This window comes from Camelus ferus, chromosome 4 (genome assembly GCF_009834535.1).
Source record: "Camelus ferus isolate YT-003-E chromosome 4, BCGSAC_Cfer_1.0, whole genome shotgun sequence".
NCBI classification, from domain to species: Eukaryota; Metazoa; Chordata; class Mammalia; order Artiodactyla; family Camelidae; genus Camelus; species Camelus ferus.
Genome location: NC_045699.1, coordinates 5074056 through 5101561, shown reverse-complemented (window position 1 = coordinate 5101561; position 27506 = coordinate 5074056). Strand labels below are relative to the sequence as shown.

The window sequence follows — 27506 nt, the reverse complement described above, 5'->3', positions numbered from 1 at the left end:
GCTGGTAAAAAAGAAAGGATCATTTAAGGCCAAGTTAGGTATTTGATAATGCCATTTGCAACAACATGGATGGACGTGGAGATTGTTATTCTAAATGAAGTAAGCCAGAAAGAGAAACAAAAATACCATATGATATCACGTATATTTGGAATCTAAAAAAAAGACACAAACGAACTTATTTACAAAACAGAAACAGACTCACAGACACAGAAAACAAACTTGCAGTTACCAGCAGGATAAGGGGGTGGGGAGGGATAAATTGGGATTTTGAGATTTACAGGTATTAAGAACTATATGTAAAACAGATAAACAATAAGTTTATACTGTATAGCACAGGGAACTATATTCAATATCTATCATGAAAAAGAATATGAAAACAAATATATGTATGTGTACGTATGGCTGAAACACTATGCTGTACACCAGAAGTTGACACAACATTGTAAACTGACTGTACTTCAAGTTAAAAAAACTGGGGAAAAAAAAAAAAGAAGGGTATTTGAGGTGATTGCAAAAGAAAAATATATAAATGAGGACCCTCATCCCAAGGCATCCTGGCCATTAAAACAAAACTCACCATATTAAGACTTTTGAAAAACATAAAAGCATTTTCATTCTAAGAATGAAATTAGAAAAAGTGGGTTTTTTGGGAAAGAAAGCACACCTTCCTTCTGTTTCGTCACTAGAAAACAATGAGGAGTTGATGTTTACACTTTTCGAATCTTAGCATTTTTGGTCTCTGAGTTTCAGAAATAATGCTGATAATCCAAGAGAAGGTGGTTACATGGCTTAGGAGCCCCAAATACTCGAGAAGCCTTGAAAGTAAACCGAAACAATAAAGAACTCCTATGACTCAACAACTAAAACACAAACAGCCCAATCCAAGACTGGGCAAAGGATTTGAACAGACATTTCTCCAAAGAAGATACATAAACGGCTTACAAGCACCTGTGAAGATGCTCCGCATCACTAATCATCAATGAAATGCAAATCAAAACTACAATGAGTGGGGATGGGCATAGCTCACCGGTAGAGCGCATGCCTAGAATGCACAAGGTCCTGAGTTCAATCCCCAGAACCTCCGTTAAAAAATTAATTAATAAAAACCTAATTACCTTCCCCTGCCAAGAAGAAAAAAAAAAAAACAAAAAACTACAATGAGCTAACACCTTACACCCATTAGCATGGCTACTACTGCCAAAAAAGGGAATAAAAGTGTCGGTGAGGATGTGGAGAAATTGAGGGCCCTTGTGCACTGCTGGTGGGAATATAAAATGGTGCGGCTGTGCTCCACGTGTTACTGCGCAAAACAGTAACGAAGCCTAATGACGGGGTCTGGAGAGCTTCCAGGTGGGTCAGCCCACTGATGTGCTGGGAGGGTGGCGCCCCTGGACCATTTCCCACATCCCTTGTCTTATGCATTTCTTCCGTTTGACTGTTCCTGAGTGTTACGCTTTATAATAAAGTGGTAGCAGCGAGTAAGGCACTTCCTTGAGTTCTGTGAGCCACTCTAGCAAATTATTAAACCCGGGGAAGAGGGTGTGGAAACCCTTGGTTTATGGCCAGTTGGTCAGAAGCACCAGTCACAAGCTGGGACTTGGGATTGGCATCTGAAGTGTTGGGGGAGGCAGTCTCGGGGGACTGAGCCCTTAACCTGTGGGGTCTCCACTAAGTGCAGTTAGTTAGAGTCAGAATTTAATTGTAGGACCCACAGCTGGTGTCCAGAGAGTTGGAGAGTTGCTTGATGTGAGGGAAAGGTCCCACACAGTTAGGGTCAGAAGTGTTGCGTGTGTTGAGAAAACTAGCTTCCTTTTAATAATGAAAAGAATTGAAAACAAGGTCTCAAAGACACATTTGTACACCCATGTTCACAGCAGCATTATACACAGACAGCCAAGAGGCAGGAGCAACCCACGTGCCCACTGACAGATGAATGGATAAACAAAGCGTCGTAAAGCCATATGATGGAATATTATTCAGCCCTTTAAAAAGAAGGAAATTCTGACACACGCTACAACATGGATGGACCTTGAGGACATTATCCTAAGTGAAATAAGCCAAGCACTGAAAGACAAATACTGTGTGATTCCACTTATATGAGGTTCCCTGAGTAGTCAAATTCATAGAAGCAGAAAATAGAATGGTGGTTGCCGGGGACTGGGGAGAGGGAGGAATGGGGGGTTATTATTTAATGGGTATAGAGTTTCAGTTTTAAAAGATGAAAAAGTTCTGGAGATTGGCTGCACGGCAGTGTGAACATACTTAACACAACTGAACTGTACACTCAGAAATGGTTAAGATGGTAAATTTCAAGTTATGTATATTTCACAATGAAAAAATTTTTAATTTTTCAAAGTAAACTGGAACACATCGACACAATCATTCCTTCATTTGCTGCCTTGGGCCACATCTGGCTCAGTGTCTAGAAACTTAGAAAGTTAGAGCCAGCAGGGACTTGGAGATCTGGTCCCATTTAAAAAAATCAAAAACGGAGGCCACAATGGCGCGGTGACCTGTGAAGGCCTCGGAGGGTCGGCAGAGGAGATGAGACTGGAAAGAAGGGCTCCTGAATCCCAGAGTGCGGCCCCACCCTGCACCACAACCCGGCAGGGACAGGGCATTTCCTGATGAAGGTGATAGTGACCCTCTTCCCATCTCGGGCTCTGGGAGGTCAGGAAATGCACCTTGGTTAAAGTCCCCATGATCTGAATTTCCAAGGCCCCTGAGCAAACCTGGAGGGAGAAGAGGAGAGAAATAAGACCTATTAAATGTTGACAGGGCACTCTCACTGAGTACCACTGTTTCATCAAACTCTTTTGTAAGTTTTCCCAACATGAGCCTTAAACGGAATACTACCGTCCAAGGCAGACCAAATAAATGATGTACTATTTTTTTCTGCCTGTCTAGTATCAGAATATGAGCCATGCATATAAATTATTCTTTATTTTACTTTGATGATTGGGAAAGGGTAGCAACATTGGAAGATCAAATCAAAGCTAACAAGTAACTTTCCTGGCAGTTCATTGGCTGATTTTAGTAAAATAAAGACATGTCTGTTTCACTGAAAAATAAATGTTCTCACTGGCCCTTTGCTTTGGCTGGGGACCTTCGAAATTAAGGCCAAGGCGCTGATGAGAAAACAATCACCCTTACAGCATCACAGCCTTGCACCTCCTCTGAAGCACTCGCAGGACACGCGAGTGCCTTGGAAACAATCCCTTTCACCAATGGCTTATTTTGAGAAGATGCATGTTCAGCTGGTGAGGCTTTGTCCAGATACATTTCCCAGGGCGGACGATGGCTCCTGGTGCAGCAGGTGAGGTAGATTCTCTTTGCATTTTGCAGACACTCCTGTTGTACCTTAACCAGGGCGGTGAGTGGACCACAAGCAACACATCCGGCTTCACATTCCTCCATCTGGGAATGGACCGCCGTCCCCCTGGTCTGCGAGCCAGTCTGCAGCTCTGCCCCGCATTCTAGGCCTTGCAGTCTTGAGGGATGTTTTCTTCGTCCACAGTTGGTTTAGGTTTTAACTGGCTGCTTAAAGTTAAAAAGGAATATCCCAAGCCCCCTGCCATGCTGAAAGGAGAAAAAAAATAAAAAGTGACCATAAATAAATCCCACGAAGCAGTCGCTGACATCTTTATAAACACAGTCCATTTTAAACTGAAGGTAGTTACTGAGTCTGCTGTTTTACACCCTCAAATTTGTGGATTAATTGATGAGAATCAATCTTCTTATTTACAAATCTTTGGGGGCAGAAAAAGAGCCTATCAAATTTAATACAGACACTTGGGAGAGAAAATAAGGTTATTATTTAAATAAACTATGCCCAGTTATCTAAAATAGTGTCCCATGTCTGAGATCCCAAAACACCTTTTCAAAAGTATCTTTTAGTCACTCCTCCCCCAATCCCTAGTGTATGGCACTTCGATGGTGCACAGATTTAAGGAGGCGCATTCACAAGAGGAAGACACATAACGTAGGGGCTTTCCTTTCGATGCAATTCAGATCTTGACCCCTTAACTTTTCATCACACACGTCTCCATGATCCACGTGAGCGAGCAGGTCATAAAAATAGATGAACTGAATGATTTAAGTACAATTTGTCTTCAAAACTGTAATGTCAAAACACCTCCTGCTCTTTTGCTTGTATTAGCCAGGTTTTTAAATATTCCCGTTTTACTAAAATGAGCGCATTGACAAATCCCACTTACCAAATATTTAACCCGATGAAGTTTAACACCGAGAAAATGTAGTCTCCACCAACTAACATCCCAATGTAGGCGACGGACACATTCTGCAGGAAAAGGGAGAGGATTGGTGACTTTAAAAGTAAAACCTTAAGGGGAAAAAATATATATATATTGAAATCTGAAACTAAAGATTTCAGTTACTTTTCACTGTCTTGTATTACAGTAGGGGTTCGTGAAATATTGAATGAGTGGATAAAAACCATTACATACGGCTTCATAAAGAACGAAGTAAATTAGGGCACAATAACCACAGAAACCACATTATCCACGCGCCCTTCCAGTTAGCACACAGGAAGAAGATGTAGGAGTTGAGTTGTAATCAGCTTTCCAGATCCCATCTCTTTACTATCACTGGGTAATGAATTTTAATCACATTAGCCCTAAACGTGAACAGAGTGAGGCATCTGATCAATTCCAAGCTGTCCTCTCTGTCCAGTGTATTCTCGGAGGTCCCTGGGCAGACAACAGACAGGGTCTACTGCTGAAGCATTCACTCACTGTAGGAGTTCATGTGAACACAGAAACAAAGCAACCACAGAGAATTCGGAACACCCCCAGCCTCCTATTCACTTGTGTGTGCGTGTGAGTGCGCGTACAAACACCTGCAACATAAACCCCAACCCAAGAGTTTGCTGCCTTATAATTGAGCACAGATCTGGAGTGAAAACAGTTCTTCCCAAGGATTCTCTCAGTCAAAAGGTTCTCCCAGAAAACTGTAGGCCCAAAGGGATCTTAGCCCAGAAATTTGGAATTTTTTTCAGCTATTTCACTTGGTTTTCCCAGACCATCCCTTCCACCACTCCCAATTTGAAAGTCCTAATTTGTCTCTTCCTTTTAAATTAGCAAGTTTTCCCTTCGTTGTACGGATTAGGAGAAGACATAAGAAGGGATCATCGCAGGCACAGCTGGAAATACCACAAGCCTCCATCCTTACTGCACCCCTGCCAACAGCAGTGAAGCCCAAGAGTCAATCCCCCAATTCGGTTGTGCGTTCTAAGTCTTCAGCCACTTACCTTGATGGCTCCAACCACTGCTGTCGTCAGGGGCGAATTGTAGTAGCTGCACAGAACTGTGGCGTACATCAGCAGAAACCTGGGGCAAGGAAGCAGACACCGTGCTGCGTGACAGCAGCAGAGCGAGAAGGGGCAGCAAGGGACAGACACACTGGTACTTTGAACAAATAAGAAAGAAACACAACGGTATAGCACAGGGAAATGTATTCAATATCTTGCAGTAGCTCATGGTGAAAAAGAACAAGAAAATGAATATATGTACGTTCGTGTCTGACTGAAGCACCGTGTTCTACACCAGAAATTGACACAGCGTTGTAAACTGACTAGACCTCAATAAAAAGAAAAAAAAAGAAACACAGAACATAAAGATCTTAAAACCTACATCTTAAAACATCTTTTTTTTTAACAAGGACTTGTACACCACAGGGAACTATATTCAATTTCTTGCAATAACATATAATGGAAAAGAATCTGAGAAGAAAATCTATGTATGTATGTGTGTAACTGAATCACTTTGCTAGACACCTGAAACTAACACTGTAAATCAACAACACTTCAATAAAAAATTTTTTTAGAAAAACAACAAAACAAAACAAAAATCTCCTTTTTAACTCGGACTTTTTACGGGAAAATGGTCCAGTCATGCATCAGCCGAATTTTCTACCTTAGGTGTCCTTTTCATTTTGTCTGTGCATTTCCTGTTAGTGTTTCCACCCAAACAGTTAAGGACAAAGAGATTTTTTTTTTTAATGATCTGAAATCTTTTGTTTAACAGCTATGTTCCAACAGTGGTTTTCAGTCCTCTCTGTGCATCAGAATGACCTGGTGCACTTTTAACACGATGACGCCTGGCAGAGGGTCCCCTTCAACAGGTTAGAGATGGGGCCCCAGCCGTGTGCAGGATCAAAGATCCAGAGGTGATTCTAAAGTTCTGCCAGTGCTGAGGACCACTGGTGTCAGCAGGGAAGGATCAGCCGAGCGATTGCTGGCTTTAGACAAGGAAGACTTATATAATGGAGTCCACATGCCAATACGACTCCTGTACCCTATGACCAAAGTTAATTCAACAGGTATTCAAACTGACCGGTATATTGATACCTGTCAATTAAATGACTACAAAATCGTGACCAAGCACCAGATAAGAAAATATATATATATATACACACACACACGTGCGCGCACACACACACAGGAAAGAATGCAGAATCCAATCAGAGATCAAGAAACATATTCATTTCACTCAAGTAGTAAATGAAATTAGTCCTAAGTGGGGGACAAAATTTCATCCACTGAAATCAGGTGATTCAATGTTGAAAGAGGTAACAATCAAAACCAGTTGAGAATGAAATGAGAGACACTGCCAGGGTTCAGTACATGTTCCGTGCGATTCAGTGGGCTTGTAGATGTAATTCTTGGTGGACTTGTGGGAGGGCGCAAGCCGTGAGTCTCTCTACTCTGCCGTCTTGGCTCTGCCCCCCAAAACTGGTTGAGAATGAAACTGCAAAGATTCCGAGAGAGCATAAGATGTGCCGGATTTCAAAGCTAAACCCCAGTTGGAGGGCACGAGCTTTTGTACGCTAAGAACAGGCTCAGCCCAGGAGGATCAGGGAGACGCCTCCTGTCGCAACTCAGTGCCTAGTCCGAGGTCCAGGCCCAGTTCCTGATTGTTAGTAACAGAATCTAGATCACAGACATTCAGTCCAGGAACCGCTTTTGACCTGAGTATGTTTATTACCAGGGATGATAGAGAAAAAATATTAGAGACCACGCACATCAAGATTTTACATTAAGTTAGGGACTCAACTCAATTGCAAACAGATTCTGCAGTCTTCAGAATAACATGTATCTTTGTTATTAAGGTATTTACAACAATTTGACAACTTAAGAGAATCCAACATCTTGGCCTTTGTGGTTTGTATCTGAAACGTACAACTGATATCAAATCTGCAATTTTCATTTGAAAGGAATAAGACATTCTTAAGTCTGTACATAGTATTCAAATGTTTAGAAGAAGCTGATTTACCGCATTGCCAAGTCTGGTTTATTAGATTTCAAAGAGTTGCTCAGACTTGTAAAGCAACCTGGTCCGTTAGCTTCCCTAGGGCCTCACTAGGGCTTGGAACTGCTGGGGTGAAAAGTCAGGTAAATAAAATTTGTGAGTCCCATTTTAAATGTTTAGTTTTTTTTTTAATTCACTAAGTTGTAAATGAGACTGATTTACAGTAAATTGTTTAAGAGATTTCAATCAGTTACACTTGAGTTAACAAACTACTGATCGAATAATGAAAGTAAATATTCTTATGGTAATACAAAAATTACTAGCTTTATAAATAGAGCAATAGCAATAGCATTTATACGTTGGCTCGAGAAAAATCTACTTTTTTATTTTTACAATTTTAATAAATTCAACATTAATTTAGAGTCCCAAGGAACTGTAAATAATCCTACTCATGCATAAAATGAAAAGATTAAAAAACTCAGCCTGATGTTGCTGGGTGCCTGCACCGCTGGGCCTGGGTAGCAAGAGCGTAGAACCCACAGCATCCCCACCCTGGAGGAGCCACGGGTCTAATAAAATGATAAAGATTACAGCTCACGGAAGGGATCCCAATTCCAGTTTCCAGGACTCGGGAAAGCTTTCTGCAGGTCCTAACCTGGAGCGCAGCCTTAAACCCAGGACAACCAGGGACTGTCCTTTATGTGTATTTCTGCTTAAACCTTCCTACTGCAGGGTTCCAATCATGCAAGGCTTTCTTCATGCTACACTTCAGTGAAACCACCTTGGCCAATATCCATCTCCCGTAAGTGCGGGCGCCCAGGACACGCCCCCACCAGCTGGGCTGAGCGACGGGGAGGAGTCCCTGTCTCCGGCCTCCCGGCCTCCCGCGGGAGTCCTGAACTCGAGGCAGTCCTAAGAACCAGATGGCATCTGGTCCAGGAACAGCCACCTTCCGCAGATAGAAAGGCTGCACTTCCCAGCACACCCACTGGGTGTCCCCAGAGAGGGTAACTGTGAAATCACTGGGATCAAAAGGAGTATGTCAAAACATTTTTTCTAAGAAACGTATGCAAATATGTACCTATACAATCCTTTGGCTAAGACCAAGTTTCTGAATTAAAACACCCGCCATTAAGTCAGTCCAAAGGAAACCACTTTTAACACCAAAAATGTCAACCTCCACATGACAGCTTTGATTTTAGCATCCGGGGATTAACAAAATGCAAAGACATTTAAAAGCACTGCTGTCGGGGGCAGGGTGTAGCTCAGTGGTAGACTGCATGATTAGCATGCATGAGGTCCTGGGTTCCATCCCCAGTACCTCCATTAAAAAACAAAACAAACAAACAAGAAAACCTAATTACCTCCCCCACCAAAAGAAAAAAAAATAAATAAATAAAAAATAAAAATAAATAAAAAGCATTGCTGAATTCTCAGTAGCTTTCTGCCATTCCGTACTTTTAAATCATATTTACCATCTATGTACATTTGAAAAATAATGGCACATATGTGCAATCCACATTTATTCGGACAACAGATGCCAGCTGGTGTTTTTGGCTGCCAGGGCCCCAAGAGAGGGAGGTGCCCATGCGAAAACCCCTGGACCAGAACCCCTGCTCAAAGGTTTCTTCCTGTTTCTGAAAATAACACGAAAAATAACTGATTAACCCGAAGCTGGATGGCACATTCGTGGCAGTCATAAACAGAACTCAAATGACTTCGTGGACAACCTGTTGCTGGTTACCATTCTACGTACAAGCGCATATGCAAATCCAACACAAACGTTCAAATAATACAAGGCATTGTTACACTCCTTCCACCAACCACAATGGTGCCCAAGCCCATTACTCTCTGGTTTCAGATTTCAAAGAACTTCAAGTAATCTCATCTTGCCCATCTCTGGTAGGGACTCACTCCTACCAAGACCTCAGTGGTGCTCCAGGGAAGCCAAAATCGTGGGATAAATATGATCTCGGTTTTACACCAAGATTTGGTTTGTTGGGAAATGATGGGAACACCTGCATTCTTGAAGATGCCCAAGCAATCGGCAGAATCCTGTCATCTCCTGGACCCCACATTTTGGCAGTATCAGCAATGGTTCAAAGAATAGAACATTTTTTATGCGGTGAGTAGGGAAAATTGATACTTTTGTGCTTCTATTAAGGAATATATTAACTGCTTCAAAGAGGCTGCTCCTGGGGCAGAAACGGATCAGAATAATTTCCTCCAGGGCTTGAGGGCTGGTATCAGCTGCTGGTGTCAATGAACCGGAACCTGTCATTTCTTGGCAAGATTTAAAAAAGACCAGCAGAGCTAGCTTTTAAAAATCTGGCTTGTCAACTTAAATTTCAAACTCATTTTACCTCTGCCTGCATTAAATTACCGTGGCTCCCACAATCCAGTTTAATGGCCTGATGCAATTTCACTCCATCATGTGCCTTATTTACAAACTCTTGATTACAAACAGCACTTCTTAAAGCTGAGTCCTTCACCACAACTCAAAAGAGAAGTTAACAGTCTGCACTTTTCACAATCCCATTGGCTTATTCACATACACTTTTTTAAGTGTTATCATTTTTTAAATTATATTTTCAACTCGGGAAAGAGGTATGATGGTCAGAAAAAGCAAGTTTGAAATGCAACTTTGAAAGCAGTGAAAATAACCACAAAGTTCTGCAGTCCAGGGTTGAGATGGGCACACGTGAACCCTGAGAAGGTCCCTGAGCAGGAACCGGAGAGAAGGCACAGTCTGAGCTCAGTGCCAACCATTCTGAAAACCAAGGATGCGCTCAGAAGCTTAGAATGGTTTCAATTACTGCAAAGAAGCAAAAAGGACACCACTGATCAGAGTGTCCTTTGAGTGAGAAACTGTAAGAAAGCAGGATTCTGAAAAATCCACCCGGCTCAACTTGAAGCTTCCTTCTAGAGCAGTTTCAGAATTAAAACTTGACCGTTGAAGGAAAAGGAGGTGTATTAAAAGAAAAACTGTTGAAGCCATGGGCTATAGATAGAAACGAATCTGTCTGGGGTGAAAGAGGACAGCCAAACTGAACAGGTTGGCCTCAGGAAATGGAAATATTAACAACAGTTAATACTTACTGAGTATTTTCTTTGTGTCTACCACTGTACTAAGTGCTCTTAATCATTCAATCCACATAACGTCACTTTATAAATTGCTCATTATGTTGGCTCACTGTTCCCATTTTAACTATGAGGAAACTGAGGCTCCTAAAGAGATAGTAAATAACTTGTCCAAGGACCCAGAGCTAAAAAAGTGGCAAAGCCAGGATTCAAACCCAGGCCACCTGATTCCAGAACACAGGCACTCAACTGTTGGAATGATGGTGACTTCAGCATCCTCAAAAGACCCACTTACAAAATGGACAGCTACTTCGTTTTCATCCTCTTTCGAGCTGTGGAGTCTGAAATGTTAATGTTTTCATCATTTACTGATTATTTATAATTACTGTGCCTTTATGTCATTTTCATTTGCACAGTGACTGCTGATAAAACAATACAGGATGAACTTTCATCAAGATTGTGTTTGTTTTCTAGAAAGCATGTTATCAACTGGAAAAAGTGTATGGAGAGATAGACAGATGGGGTCAAGACTCTGACAAAGAAGCCCCCAGAAGTGCCAGCTCACATCCAGGCACTGTCCCCCAACATCACTCGCTGCAGACGGCTGACATCAGAGGGTTTACTTCTCAGTTTCTTTCATGGAATAGCTGAACGGCAAAGTACAAGTGAAAAAAACAAAACAGAACAAAAACAGTATCTCATCAAGTTTACAATGACAAGAGGAAAAACTAAAACTTGGCTCCGCTGTTCATAGGTGAACGTGGGCTCAGGCAGGGCAAGTCGCTGGTCTGAGTTTGTGTGATATGGGTGGAAATTTTTTTTTTTTTTAATAGGAATGGGGGAAAAAAAGATAGTTTGACAAAGGGTAACTCACAAACACAGCTTAGTAGATTTTTTTCAAAGTTAAATGTTCTCAGTCCACAACGGGGAAAACCATCAGTAGCCTTACTGCACGTAGGCATCCAACAACGGCTGCCTAAGTACCGGGAGGGCTCAGTGCTCGCCCCTCGCCAAACCACCAATGCCTGCAAAGGACACATTATTCTGAGAGATGGCTGGTCTTGAAAGAGGCGCAGAAGTGCTTTGAAAAAGGGAGGAACTGGGTACAGAGCGATAAGGAGGCAGAGGCGGGCAGGAGTCTGAGCAGCAGACAGGAGGAGTAGGACGAGGGCGCCTCAGGGCAGAGGCCGCTGCAAAACAGAACTGTCTGGAGACTGAGCCCTGGGCCAAACCCCAGGTGAGGAGGGACACTAGCCCACGGAGCCCAGACCCTGAAAAAAGAACTGAAGCGGTCCAGCTGATGGGCACACCTGGCTATAGCCAGAGTAAAAACAATTTGTCCCTGCAGGAAAGTTTCTCAAACTCCCAATTTCAGTCCACAGGACTGACTAAGACTGAACCATATGCTCACAGATGACAGGTCACCAAATACATAAGAAAGCAATCATAATGACAGTCACAAACTACATATTTAGGCAACAAATTACATATTTGGGGGGGTGGGGGGAGTAATTAGGTTTATTTATTTAATGGAGGCGCTGGGGATTGAACCCAGGACCTCATGCATGCTAGGCACACGCTCTACCACTGAGCTACACCCTCCCCCTACATATTTAGATTTTTAAGAACTGCAAATATTAGAATCATCAGATACAGAATATGGAATAGCTATGTGTGTAATATTTAAGGAAATAAAAGGTACAGCCACAAAGATCACCAATGAGAGAATGTTAAGAATAAACATAAGTTTGAAAACACACTGTAGAGCTTTTACAAATAAAACATAAAATTGTCAAAATCAAAACTCCAGCGGGGAGAGGCAAGATAGGGGGAGGGGATTCAGAGGTACAAACTACTAAGTATAAAATAAATAAGGATACACAGCATAACACAGAGAATATAGTCAATATTTTATACTAACTATAAATGGAATATAACTTTTAATAACTGTGAATCACTACATTGTCCACCAGATACTTATATAATATCGTATATCAACTATACCCCAATAAAAATATTTTAAAAAAGGAAACTTCAAAAACAGGTTAAACATCAAATCAGATAGTTAAAGAGAGAGAATTACTACCCCAGAGGATATATATAAATATTTTTTACTGTATGTGACCACATTACTGCAATTAAGATCAAATTTGAGGTGAGGAGGGCATAGCTCAGTGGTAGAGTGTGTGCTTAGCATACAGGAGGTCCTGGGTTCAATCCCCAGAACCACCACTTAATAAACAAACAAACAAACAAACAAACCTAATTATTTACTCCAACCAAAAAAAAAAAATCAAGTTTGAAAATTGAAGTGTGTTGATCCAAGTGATTATGAATTGTCCTATTAGTTCATTTACACATAAAAAAAATTATAGTACTAGTAGTTTAAAAAAATAAGGGGAAATTTATCTTTCTTTACTGGAAAAATCTTTTGATAAGTAATTCCAAGACAGTTATTCAAAGACCCTTTCTTCTGGGAAAAGACACAGGTGCTGTGCACGCATGGAGCCCAGTCCAGGAAGGATGCTCCAAAGACTTCAAACAGCGGCGGCTTCTGGAGAGGAAATTGCAGTTCCACAAGGCGGGGAAGAAGCGAGCGTGGCTTATGCGCCCTGCACATTCTTTTGCAGCTTTTGGATTATTTACTGGTTGGATACAGTAATCTATTCGTGCAAAGGCATTTTCGAGTTTGGGGAAAATATAAAAAGACACAAGCTGCATGGCTTTACAACAGGAAGATATCCCTAAGGAAAAATTTAAGAACAAAAGCCTAAAATTATTGGGCAATGTATTGCCCTAGACATCTTTCCTCAGAAAATTCCCTGTATATAACAGATGTGGTGCACAGAAAATGGTTGTTTCCATATATTTACGTGAGGCGAGGATCTGGGGAAACTTGGGGCACTGAGACAAAGACAATGAAACATTTGAATCTGATACACCAGATGACTTCATTTCAAGCTAACTTTCAGAAATCATCAGGCGACATCAAATTGTGGAGGTTTATTTAGCACGGGTCCCCATCTACTCTTCTGCTGCGAGGGTACTTTCCAGAAAAAGCTGGAGAAGACAGACAAAGGGATTCTGACAGAGCAGACAGAACGTATATTTTGATTTGACTTGTCAAGAGATACCACAGACCAGAGCTGCTTCTTATCTACGGTTTCTTACCCCAAAAAACAGGAAAGAAGAAACTGTATGATAAATAGAACGTCACTCCATTGGTTGAATTCAGCAGCCTATCAACAAAAAGAAAGAAAATTAAGGGTTAGATGAAGAATATTGGTCTTAACACCCTGAACATTTTAGTACAGGAATCACTTTCCCAAACAGAAAAAAAAAAAAAAAAGTTCAAGAATCCTAGGAAATACCAGCCACGTGACATTGGACAAATGACTTTTCCTCCCTGAATCTCAGGTTCATTGTACAAAATGGGGATTACTTTTTTTAAAAACTTCCTCGAAAGGTCGGTGTGAGGATTCCATGAAGTTGTTTGGAACCTTGCAGGTGGCAAGGAAAAAATGATACCTGTTCTTGCTGTGGCTATCATTAAATCTTTACTAATTCATAAAATAGTAAAAAAAAAAAAATTTTTAATTTCATAAAATCAGGGTAAGGTTTACTTTTCATAAATAATCTCAGAAGAAAGTTTATTATAAAATTAATAATGTTGGCAAGACGAAGAAAACTTTAAGTTCATAAACTATTTTTAAGAATTTGCAAATACTTAGAAAGTATTATGAGTAAATAAATTATTGCCTATCTATAAAGCAATCAAGAAACTGGGATAGACAGAGGTTTCTGGAGCGGGGAGGGTATAGCTCAGTGGTAGAGCGCATGCTTAGCATGCATGAGGTCCTGGGTTCAATCCCCAGTACCTCCTCTAAAAATAAATAAGTGAACCTAATTACCTCCCCCTCTGTCAAAATAAAATAATTAAATACAACAAAAAATAAAGCTAATTTGTAAAAAAAAAAAAAAAAAGTGTGCAAGCAAATATTAAAAGAAAAAAGACTCGGTTTCTGCTCTTAAAGTCTACCTGAGAAAATAAAATGAACCCTCTGGCAGTGACAGGTAACAATAAAAAAGAGTATTTGATTCATGATTTTTCCCTTGCCTGCACCCAAAAATGATTTTAAGGTGACTCAAGACTACATAAGAGCATGGGCTGAATAACATGATTAAACGTATGTCCTATTCACTTTCTATTAAGCAATACTTTGTTAGCCACGTTTTAGTAACTTTATGTATTTAAAGCTACTTGAATCTTTCTTGAGTTTATAATTCAAATTTTTAGGCCAACTGAAATGGAATTCTCTTCTCTGACTGGTACAACCTTGTCCCACGTTACTGTCATTGTCTCATTAGTAATACTCTGCCCACCTCCCTATGAAAAAGATACTCATTAAATATGGATACTTGCCAAAACCTGTTGATGGGTACATGGGGTTTGTTACATTGTTCTTTCTGCTTCTCAACAGGTTTGAAAGTTCCCATCATAAAACTTTTCTTTTTAATGCTTACTTGTGAAAGAAAAATACATAATAAATATCTTCAACCAACCAAACAGTCAGAAAACAAGCAAGACGCTTTATGCCAAGGCAGTCAAAACTCAAAACCAAACACACTATGGAAAACACTCTGAAAAGATAAATAAAACTGGGAATAAGAGAAAAGCCACACAGCCTCAACTTCAGACCAAAGGGAGGAAAACATTTATTTAACTCAAAGAACTGGAAGTACTTCTGCAAATAGTAAATAAAAACTATACATTCCAGATGCCACATGAAGCATGGAGGGCTGTGCAGTACTTTTCATAAAAATACTTGGATTCTTTGCCAACCTAAATTTTGATAGATTTTAGTTTTATTTTGTTCTTTAATAATGATGAAGCTGTGCTGGTGGCGTTTTTAAAAATCATGTAGCATGTTGTAGTTGGCTTCATTCCTTCGACAACTATGTAAGTTTAAAAAGCTAAAGATCTAATCTGTTCTTAGAAAAAATAATTAGTATACACATGTAAACTACAAAAAAGTGCAGTGTATTGTATACATGTATTTACATGCAATATAATGTGTATGTGCAGTTGAACTGTAATAATTCTACTTAATAAAACTAAAAAAGGCAAAAAGTCACGTAGCATGACATTTCTTTGAAAACATACAAAATAATTAAAGATGAGTAACTATAAAGCACTTCCTTCTTTAGACTTACTTTGCTGTGAAAGTATGTTAGAACGTGAGTCTTTTTCATTCCGCATTCATGTGCTTATCAGAAAAAAAAGTCCTATTAATTACCCCTATTCGTCAACTGCAATACACCAAATGTACTTTGAATTTATTGCAGTGGTTCAAAAACTAGAGTTAAGTTCACTCACTTTTTTCCAGGGGCCTGATTTGTTCACCAGAGGAGCTGGCGCTCTGACTTTGTTAATCAGAAATCAACTCAAGGTGTTGTTACCAGAGCTATTGACTGCAGGTCCAAGGTCCAGGAGTGAACCCCCTGTACAGTGAGTCACACACACACACACGAGTCTTAACCTCTGATCCCCTCCAGTCAACAGGGGGATGTGACTCATCAAAGCACTCCTTCCGTTAACAAAAGAAGTTAATATTTCACTCTTAACTCTTCAATCAACTTTCTATCCAATCAAACCAAACTTGGTAAATAAAATGTAATTTTATGTTGCAGATGACACACCTAATTACCTAAGTTTGCTTCTTTCTTGTTTTTGGTTCCCAGTCTGAAATGGATTCAGCGTCGTTAAAAGTGACCAACTGGAAGTTCGTCCTGGTTCAACGAACACAGCGCAGAACAATATTGGTAGTGAAAAATCTGACCATTTTGCCCACAGAGTTTTTAAATTACTGATTACAGTCAGTGTCTCATCTCTTTTGGCATCTCTCGTAACACAGCAGTTTTAAATTAAGAGTCAAGTTTTGAACTTTACGACTTTCGTATTTTTGTCATTTTAGAGAAGGTCTTCTCTTATAAATCTATTCTATTTTTTTCTCATTAGAATTTTTCTTACAGATTTCTAAATCAATCTATATATTTAGCTCTGATCCATCTGGAATTCCAGTGAATAATGATCATTACTGGGGCCCTAAGGTAGCTATAGGAACTTCTGTTTGAAATCTTAAGAGTCAAATCGAAGAGGTGACCCGAGGTAAATATTGAGATATTCCAGCACCAAAAGCCAGAACAGAAACACAATGCGCCTCCTAGAACACCTGGATTTAATAAAATAAACTAAATGCCAGGACTCTTGTACTTTCTAAGCTATAAGTGATAGGTTATGGTTTTTCACGTGTGAAGGAAAAGAAATGTTTTTCATAGACAAATTGAGATTATAGCAGAGAATGTGTTCCCAGGGCCACAGCTCCTGGCTCTACCACCTACTGTCCTTGGAAAGTTATTTAAATTAGATTATTAAACCTAGTGCCCTAGATTCCTTGTCTATAAAATGGGAATATTAACAGTACCTTCTCCTCAGGCTATTGTGGAAATGCAATGAGATAGAATAATTTCTCAACAACTATTATTACTTGAGAAAGTATAATAATACTGCGTGATCATCATTACAGGCAGGTGCCGACTTCTGCAAGCACCATGCTACATTTATAAGTCAACGATTTGAATGCACAAATACATATTCCTATTGAAATACTGTTATAAATTATTAACACAATACATCCAGTCGGTTTTACTCAAAAGATACCTGAAATTCAGTTTCTGGCCACTGTGCCATTCGTAACGCTGTTCCTTACGGAGAAACGTGCTCTTAGTTTCAATCGGCTGTTCTAAGACTCTAGGAGTTTCTAGATGTCTAATTCTAGAAACAAATACATTTCTGTAAAGCTGTAAAGTGCCAGCATCTCAGCACAGATCAACTCCAGTGACTTCAAAAGAAAAACTCATTTTTTATGATAATGAAATGAGACTGAGGCTCGTAATTTCACTTTACGTAACGCTGCTGACGCTAAACGGAAAACTAAACGTTGTGTTTTTAGATACCCTGCCCTGTTCATTATTCCTGGAAACAGGTGGGGTGCTGGCTTAACCTTCCAGAATTCTGAAGTTATTCTGAAGTTATTTATCAACAGCGAGGCCCAGGTTCACACAATCAAAGCCCTTTATCAAAACTGGTGTTTCTTGGTGGTGTTTTGATACAAACATACGGAGATGGACGTTTACCCCTGGGGACATTGCTGCTGAGTATTTCCACTCTTCCCTTGCTCTGGGAAAGGAACCGTACAAGGGAGAAAGAATGAAGAAAAAAGAAGAGAAAAAAGAAGCCCTGACATCTGCCCCAGGGGTCCCCAGGGGCCCACAGCCTTCTAAAGTCATTCAAACCCCTACCCGGCTAGAAATGGGATTGACGCTCAGCCAGTGTACACCACACAACCATGCCGACTGTTAAATATGGTGATATTGCCATGTGGGGGGATCAAAGGATGCTGCACGGGGCCCCTGTGAACCCCACCTCCAGCCCAGCAATAAGAGAGTTAGTGCCCAGCGCAAGGCAGGGGCGGGGGGCGCTCTGTGGGAGACGGTTTTGCCCCACAAGCCTTGTTTCTCACTCGAGCTCAAACATCTTCCGTAAGACACAGGCAAAATTCTTAGTAGTGGTATGTCTGGCGACTTTCTGAAGAACCAGAGTTTGGCAAGAGCCAGCACACTTCATGGTGGTCGTTCGGGATGTAGTGGGGTGAACGTTCACCCCTCCTAACCCCATCCCCCCTCAGCCCCGCTGGGCCTCCCATCCTTCCACTAATTTACCATTTTATTTGTCTCTGACGGGTGTGCAGCAGATAAGGTGAACAGGGCAAATACCAAAAGAACAAGACCGTCTCAAAATTCAAACGTACATCCTGGAATATTTAGAGGCAAATGCCATGATGTCTGGGATTTACTTAAAAATATTCCGGGGGAAGAAAAGTGAGGGCAGATGGGGCTAGATGAAATAAGAATGGCAAATGCCAGTAAGTGTTGAAGCTGTGTGATGGGTACGTGAGAGTTCATTACATTATTCTCTCTAGTTTGTGTGTATGTTTCCAAATGTCCATAATAAAGGTAATAGATAAATAAATCCCACTTTTTTAAACTACCAAAATCCTCTTCTGAGTTAATTAGCTTTCCCAGGGTCCCCACACCAGCAAAGGGGACAAGTGAGACTCAAACTGGGATTTTTATTTTTGCTGTTTTCCAAAAAGTTTCAAGCCCAGAGCTCTTTTGACTACTTCCTGCTGCTTCCCACAGGTCTAAAGGTAAATGCCAGTGAAAGGACAGTGCGAAAGACGTTGCGCCTGGAAGGAAGGGGGCAGGGCACGGCCATTCAAAGAATGACACAGCAATTAACACCAAGACGAGGAAAATTCAACCCCCAGTAGACCTTGAGGTCCAAGATGGCGGGAGATCTGACTTCCAGTAGACCTTGAGCTCATTATACACTCATTGTAATATATTAACATGGTCAATGGCACTCCCACAGGTGCCGTGACAGTTCCAAGGCTGAGCATAAAGGGTCAAATAAGCGGGCTGTGGCCCAATTCCTGGGAGTCCCAGCCCCTTCCCAGAAGTAGTTGGAATAACCCTCCCACTTGTTAGCATATGAAGTTGCTGAACCCATAAGAACTGACAACCCCCACACCTCGTGGCCTTTCTCACCTTCTGAAACAGCCTGTAGTCTATGGAGTGTGCATCTCTCTAAATAAATCTACCTTTACTCAACTGGGGCTCGCTCTTGGATTCTTTCCTGCGAGAAGCCCAGGACCCCCCCTTGCGGCGGGGCACGTCCCAGGGGCTCAGCCGCGACCTGGGACACGGCCCTCCTCTCGCCCAGCATTCATTTTCCTGTATCGGTATTACTGGGGATAGTAAACAGCTTGCTTCCGTGTAATCCTAGCTACCTTCACACACTTTTGATTTCAGTGAGTCCCACCTGTTAAATGTTAAAATTTTTAAAGGCTGCTAGGAATGCAGTGCCTGGCATCCGCTCACCTGTTGAAGGTCTCCAGTGGACACGCTGATGATGAGAGTTGGGATAATCATGAAGCAGGCGTTGTAGAAAAGCACTCCATATTTACCTAACTCCTGCAAAAACCAAGAAAGCTCCCCTCAATTTTAGAAATAAGAAGCATCAGTCTTCCCGGAGCCACTTACTTAGTGTTTTCCCCTGAAGCCATTGATACAACCGCCAGCTCAGGCAGTCAGAATATATATTCTGGGGGGAGGGTACAGCTCAGGGGTAGAGGGCGTGCCTAGCATATACAAGGTCCTAGGTTCAATCCTCAGTACCTCCATTAAAATAGATAAATAAAAACCTAATTGCCTCCCCCCAAAATAAAATAAAAATAGAAAAAAAAATTTTTAAATATATACATTCTGAACAGCTCTGTACTGGAATATTTTCAGCACGTTTATGATGTAAAATGCTGCATTTCAAGTATAAAACATTTGTTTTATCAAAAAAAAAACAGATTAAAATGGATGGAGATGGATGGACGCTGATGGACTCTGAGGTTCCACCCATCTCTAACATTCTAATTGTTCTTTTTTTTTTAAAAGCATGCTATTCAAAATGGGAAATCTGGTACAAAATAAATAACATTAAAAACGTTCATATAAAAAGAGCTCCTTAAAAACTTCTGCTCTTTCTTTTAAGGGAACAGCAGGGTTGAAACACCAGGTATCCTGTTTTTCAATCTTGCATAAATTTACTTTTCATTAAAAGACTCTACACCCCCATTTTCCATAAAGGATGACATATTGTGAGTCTCAAAAGGCAGCAAACCCAGTTTTGTAAAATAGCCCGTCATTAAAAAACAAATGGCAGCACAGAAAACAAAACAACAAAACAAAAACAGGGCAGATGAAAAACAGCTCATAGAAATAAGCCTGTCCGTCAGAGCCAACATCCACGCTCAATACAAAGAACTTGAAACAAAGAAACATATGCTTGGCTCATCCTCTAGAGCTTCCGGAACAGCTGGGGAGGGGGGTGTGGGCTGGGAGCCCCGACATGGAGGCAGCCACACGGAAGGAAAGCTGGTCTACCCACTCCCCCCTCATGACTAGGGGAGGCGGTTACTGCTGGACGGGACCTGACAAGTTACCCATTCCCATCCTCTCATTCATTCCACAGATCAGGAAACGGAGCTTTGGAGCAGTGAAGGTTCCAGGTCACAATAACCAGTCAGCATAACAAAACCCGTATCAGTCACCCACATCTCCAGACTCTCAAACTACAGTTACTTTCAGAATACCCTTAATTTCAATGTTGGTCACTAATGATGATGGTTAAAAAAAAAATCCCAATTTTAATTTGCCTTTCAAAATAATCCCCCTTCTAGATATTATTCTGACTTTGCACCTTAAAAAGTGCCCTCTTTTCCTTTCCTGTCTAATTTTCACCAAAAACTTTTGCAAGACGAGGAGTAACAAGAACCTATACAGACAAGATCATTGAAAAGAAATTAGTGACTTGTAGATCATAACATGTAACATATATCAGATGCCAGCTTTACAAGCTCATTCTGTTCTTTTCATGTAATTTCAGGGGCCAGACGACAAAGCCAAAAAGCGAAGATCTGGTACCTTTGGGTCCATTTTCTGCTTGGTATAAACTCCATTCGCTGCTGTGAAGATATCATTCAGGAATACAAAAATATAGCCTTCCAAGTTAAAAGCAAGGTCAGAGCTGGGAGGGAGAACACAAAGGCATAGGATTATTCAGAAACTCACAACTTGGCCTCGGAGGCGGTCTGTTTCATCTTTCCCTAATCAAATCCATTTGTGATGCCAGCGACTACCTTTTCTCTGGCATATTGTCCCCATGTGGTTAACTCTTCTGCTTTGAACCCAGACAAAAACAAAATCAGGCCATCAGGAGGCTTCAACTTAATCACGACAGTTTAGAACCAGAGGGACGTTAACCATCTTCCTTTAACTGCGAAGCCCTTTCTTTTGCTAATTGATAAATCGGCACAGTAATTGGTGAGCCCTGCTTTTCTAAGGAGAGTGATTTGTTCAACCCACCAGGTGGCTTTTCTTATTGTAATAAACAGGGCCATCCCCTGGGTACAGCCCAGCGGGGACAGCTGGGCAGTGACAGGGCAAGAGGGATCGAATGAGGAACTGACACCTCCATCTGGTCCCTAAACTGACGTTATCCGCCAGCACCTCCACTATCCTGTCCATCAAAACGGCAAGGCAGGGATCCACTCCTTCTCCGCAACTCCTCTAAGGTCCCCTTCTTCCTCTTCTTTGAAGCATCTTCTCTTCAATTTCCATTTTAAATAAATCACACTAGTATAAAAATGTTTGGGGGATATGGCAAAGCGGGGAGAAAGCGAACAACACCAAAGCCTGGGTAATTCATCCACTTGCACTTGACCTTGCAAACAGTGCCACACCCGTGTCATAATTCCTAAGTATATATAATCAAAGAGGTTTCCTCCACCCTCTTTGGGTGAGTGCCTGGGGGGCTGCGAATTAAACTGACGCTAGACAGAGTAACAGGAGAAAAAAATACAAATTATATTCAATATTTTACATGCACAGGAGTTCACAGAAAAATGAAACTCAAAGAAGTGGTGAGACTCTGGGGCTTATGTTTTAGCAAAGAAGAGGATTTACACTTCAGGGAACAAACAGATTATGGGAAGGGGACTAGGAAATATATGGGGGAAATTAATGGAAGGGTTATTTTAATAAGGTTTGTTTATGCAGAGTCACCTCAATGCTTTCTGTCTCCAGTGATAAGAATTCCTTCCCTATTACTGATATAGGACAGGGGGACACCTTCACAAAGGGAAATTTATGGTCTATCTTAAGGCAGAAAAGGACAGGGCAGAGAACTCTTCCCATATCTGTTGATTCTCAATTGCCTTCAACTCAAAATAATGTTCATGGCAAAGTGGCGTATTTTGGACTGGCTTATACTCATCCTCTTTAATATCAAAATAGGATGATTTCTAACCAAATAGAAGGAAATAGACAGGCAAAAATTGCAACAAAATCTGAATGTAAATCAAACCAGATTTTGCTTGAGGCTTCCACTGGCATTATTACCTACAGATATATTTGTGAGAATGTAAATTAATTTCACATGATCATAAATCAGAATTCTCTGGCTCAATCACAAAACATAAGGGTCTTCCAAATCTTGCCTGCCCACATTTTTCTCAGTGTTAAGATAAGTCCCTAAAATGGCAAAGAACTGAACGAGGAAAATAGCCAGGCTTCCAGAGGAATGCAAAGGAAATGCTGTTCCCTGAGGGGAATTCCTGGAGTCCTCAGGTCTTGCAATAGATGGAGCCGGGAATTCCCAACATCACATGTTCAGCCCAGTTGTGAAAACACAGAAGTTTGAGAAGAATTTACTTCTGTTATAAATAGGAGCAGATTCAAGGCTAACCCTTGTGATTGTCATTCAGGACTGTTCACAGACATTCGATTTCAACTTTTGCAGCCCACGTGACTTGCTTTGGCAAATAAAATGTAAGAAGTAACACGTCACCTCTGGGGAAAAGCCTGAAGAGCTGGTGCACAACTCCCCACATGACGTCTTCCCTTCTGGATGAGTAAGGAGACCCCCCCTTGAGGTAGGGGATCCATCAGCCTGGGTCCCTGAGGAGCTACAATGAGCAGGGACACCCCCCCACACACACAGCATCAACTGATGTTGGTTTGCGTGTGGAGTCTGAGCAGAATGTAATTGGGATGTGAAACTACCAAGATGTAGGGGCTGTTTGTTACAGCAGCCTAAGCTGGCTCATTGGACTCAGTCCGTTCTCCAGTTACCTGCATTTGGATGATTTAATATAAGTGAAAGCAGAGAAGGGTGTGGTCCCAGCTGGCCTGCAACTGAGAACTGCTTGTCACCCACAGGGATGTCATCCATTCTGTGGGTGCCGAGGACGGGGAAGGTTGAGAATTACCATTCCAAGCTGGCTCTTGGGTAAAAGTTAGATGCTTTGGGAAACACTATTTACCCTTTCAGTTCACGTGTTAAATATGGGCTGAATTCCTACTAACTACCCCTGGAAATGTTCCTCCAGACAGGCAGCACCTGAAGTGTCATTCCCCACCAAAGACCTACAGACATTTTTATAAGCCCTTTTTTGTAAGTCTTCAATTGTCTCCAAGTCAGTGGTTTTCATATTGAGCTCTAAGAAACTCAGAAGAGAGAGGAGGCCCAGGGGAGACCCCCACACTTTTAACAGAGCACCTCCCTTTTTTAGCTACTTTACTCATGCAGTTTCATTTGAACAAAAATCTTCATGACCAAAACAGGGTCTAAGGGCGGCTATATAATGTCTTGTCCATACTGGCACCATACTGTTAGGTAGTTAGATAAGTGGGGGCACCGAACAGAAAGGTGGAGGAGAGGGAGGAGGGTCCAGAAGATGGCATGATGCCCACCTCCAGCATAAAGGGGCTTTACCTCCTCTAAGTGACTGCCAGCAAGAAACGGGTTAGAACCCAACAGTTGCAACCGCGCGGTGGCGAGAAGGACCGAACCAGACATGACCAGTGCTCACTGTAATATAATTAGCACTGCAGTTAGGTACCCACATGGGTTCTTCGGTGTGCACCATGGGTAAGGACATGTGCAAAGAGGACTAACATGACCAGGCATTCCGGGCACAAGAGCTGTCAATCAATCAAAAGACCTCCTCGAAACGGGGGTATAAAAGAAAGGCACAGAGACCACCGCTCTTCCTCCCTTGGGTCAGCCCACCGCCCATTCTTGGAGCTGTACTTGCCCTTTGTTAAATAAATCCTTTAAAATTTTTCTCTGCACAACGCTCCATCTCCCATCCGAATTCTTATCTTTTGGGTATGACAAGAACTGGGTTCTTTTCCCTTCCCCTCTGAGGGTAACAATACTAGAGGCATAAAACAGTGCTGAAACCAAAGAGGCCAGCTTTTAAGGGGGCTGAGCTCAGGCACAGCCAGAACTGGAGAAGAGGAAGTTACAGGCGAAAACACAAATAATAAACCCTTGTCTAGGCAAGGGACGAAACGCGGTTACTACAATAATAAACATCGTTATTACTGCTAGTATCTGTCACCATCTGGCATGCTATATTTTTAAATCAATTTCTTTTGCTTATTATCTGTCTCCACCAAGTAGAATGCATGAAGGCAAGGATTCCTGTTGGTTTTGTTTAACTGCTGGATCCCTCAGCACCAGAATGATGCCTGGCATGCAGTAAATGCTCAAGGTGTTTTTGCTGAACTTGGCCACGAACCCCTGTAAACCCTAGTTTACTACTGATTCGTTTAATTCTCACAATGACGCTATTACGTGGATGAAATTCCAACCTGCACTTCACCGTTGAAATAACTGGGGCACAGGGAGGTTAAATAGCTTGTCCTTGGTTACACGGCTAGTAAGTGAGGAGATCAGAGTAACCGGACACCCTGGCTCTGTAGCCCACACCCTTATTTAACTTGTAATTAATGATCCAGAATTCGTTTCTAAATGAGTTTCTGAAACGAGTTTAACTGAACCTCCTCCAATCTTTTCTTTCTTCCCTTCATTCACGTAGGGTTTTCTTTCCTATTACAGTCATCCCTCAGTATCCGCAGGGGACCAGTTCCAGGACCTCACACCGCCCACCTCCCCGACACCTTCCACGTGCAGATACCCAGATCTGCAAATGCTCATAAACAAAACGGTGTAGTATTGGGTATAATTTACGTGCATCCTCCCAAGTACCTTAAATCATCTCTGGATTACTTATAATATCTGATTCAAGGTAAACGCTATGTAGATAGTTGCCAGCTCACGGCAAATCCCAGTTTTGCTTTTTGGAATTTTCTAGATTGTTTAAAAAAATATTTGGGATCCACAGTTGGTTGACTCCGCAGATGAGGAAGCCTCAGATACAGAGGGCCTCATTTATACTTTATATATGAAGAAACTGAAGCACAGAGAGGCTAAGAAACAGCTGACAGAGGCAGGGACAAGTTTCGAACCCAAGAAATGTAACTGCTCACAAGCTTTAACCACCATGGTCTGAAAGGAGCCTGAGTGCTTGTCTTCAAATGCGAACTTGGAGTCAGATTACGGGTCAGGCATATTCATGAATATGTAGCAGTTACGCACTGGTACTGGCTCATGTCCCAAACACATAAATACATTTCATGAGAGTCTTCCATCCTTGGAAATACTAACTGCTAAGGCGTCACAGGATGATAAAACAAATCGGCATACAAATCTGTTATTCTTAGTCAAACGTCTAAGAACTTTTCAAACTCTTTGCAAATTTTTTACATTGAAGACAAACATTCAGTAATAAAAGTACATAGTTCACTCCTTTTTATGAAGAAAAACTGTACTAATCAATATCTTGTAATGCTCTCTCTCTCTGTATTCTCAGAAATGTTCTGGCCAACCTGGAACCCAGTTTGACTTTCACAGGAACACACGGGGATTCCACGAACATCCACAGATTTATCTCTTGGCTGCTCAATTCAACGGCAGCCAGATGGAAAACGAAAAATGAGGATGGGGCTGGGCCCAGTGTCAAAGACACAAAGAAGTCATTGAGCAGAAACAGTCCAAAGTCTTACCCAGCTGCTATGAAAGCACCAAGAATGATGGCAAAGACACTGATGATAACGTTCAAAGAATACTGTTTCCTGTAATAAAAAAATAATGGATGGACAGATAGGTAGATAAACAGATAAGGAAAGGAGGAAGGGGAGGAGAGAAAAAATACGGGTTATATTTTTACATAAACTGAACACAGACATTGTTAACAGTTTTATAGCTGAAAAATCTAATGGACAATGTGCTTTATGTAAAGAGAACACTTAAAGTAGCTGTAAGTGGATTAGTAAATCAGAGCAAAGTTCCTTTAATTCTTAAGTAGTTGTCTTAATCGAATTATAAACATATTTCTCTGTTCTCACCAGAGATGCTGGTAGGTCCAGTTGATATGTATTTTTATCAAGCATCCAAAGATTAAGATAAAATTTAATAATAGCACAACTTAAAACATTGGGTCTCCATCCAAATTTCATCGCTAAATAATCTTCACGGCAAAATCAGGAATCACCTTTTTGGATGTCAGCTTGAGTATCTTTATGAGAACATTATAAATCAACATTATAAAAATTAATTCATTCCAATGTTACTATAAAATTACTGCCTCATAATGAATTTCCCTGATTTTCTGTACTTTGGGGTGTTTTTTTTTTATAATTTTCTACCACACACATTTGTCTAATATAAAGTTACAAAATTTAAAAACTACTCATTACATTCTTAGGGAATCATGGAAACAGGAAATTGTGTTTAAGTGAGTAAACCATTTGTCTTTAAGTTATTCAATTCAATTCAGCAATTCAATGCAACTATTTGGAAAGATGACTAGATGTTGAGAATTTGCTATGTAAAAATAACGTGTGGGTGGAGGGAGAGGACACGAGAGAAATAGAGGAAAAGTGAAAATCACCCGAGTATGATGGTTTCCAGGAGCAGAGTGAGTGGAATGGTAAATTTCCTGAGCACAGTGAACATCGGCAGGCTGTCAGGAAAAGATTCAAGCATCATAATATCAGACACCAAGTATTTGTTTTTAATGTTTTACATTTTTAATTAAGTCCACTCATTTTCCAAATTAAATATAAAGAATTAACCTTAACTCTCACATATGCCACTAATAAGTCACATTAAATAACAAAAAAAATGGAGATTTAATAATTTCATGCTACTTTTACTAATTAGCAATTCAAAACATCCTACTATTCAACTATTACAAGGATTGCGCTGAAACTACAAAGATTGTGCTAAAAGATCACATGCAATGTGACAAATCAAGTTGGGACTGTGAATCAACAGTCATTAATGGTCTGAACCTTGCACCTAATAATGTCTTGATGGGAAACTGATCCAAAGGAAAGGGAAAAACCATTTGCACAAATATGTTCGTTTCAGTAGTGTCTGGGGAAAACATGAGAAACAACCCAAATATCAGATAACAAGGCAATGATTAAATAAGTTATGATAAATCCATCTGAGGGAACATTATACATTAACTCCAGAATATAAAACTTTCCCATTCTTGGAAAATGAATATTAAATAAATCAAGGAGGATGTAAAACTATACAGAGTCCACAACTGTAGTAAGACACAT

At 40.9% G+C, this 27506-nt stretch overlaps 1 protein-coding gene across 3 annotated transcripts in view; it reads right to left on the bottom strand.

The window, feature by feature from the left end:
* Nucleotides 1–2928: 2928 nt before the first annotated feature.
* The window catches only part of SLC35D2 (solute carrier family 35 member D2), a 45205-nt gene continuing 20627 nt past the window's right edge, over nt 2929–27506 (bottom strand). For 2 of the 3 annotated variants that reach the window (XM_032477446.1, XM_032477448.1), the window contains 8 exons: nt 26825–26896; nt 25938–26006; nt 20949–21051; nt 19353–19445; nt 13521–13588; nt 5270–5426; nt 4218–4300; nt 2929–3579 (listed from right to left, as the gene is read on the bottom strand). In XM_032477446.1, coding sequence (XP_032333337.1) covers nt 3477–3579; nt 4218–4300; nt 5270–5426; nt 13521–13588; nt 19353–19445; nt 20949–21051; nt 25938–26006; nt 26825–26896 — 748 coding nt within the window. In that variant the 3' untranslated portion in view covers nt 2929–3476. The remainder of the gene's footprint in view (nt 3580–4217; nt 4301–5269; nt 5427–13520; nt 13589–19352; nt 19446–20948; nt 21052–25937; nt 26007–26824; nt 26897–27506) is intronic. The other variant, XM_032477447.1, reaches the window with a different exon arrangement.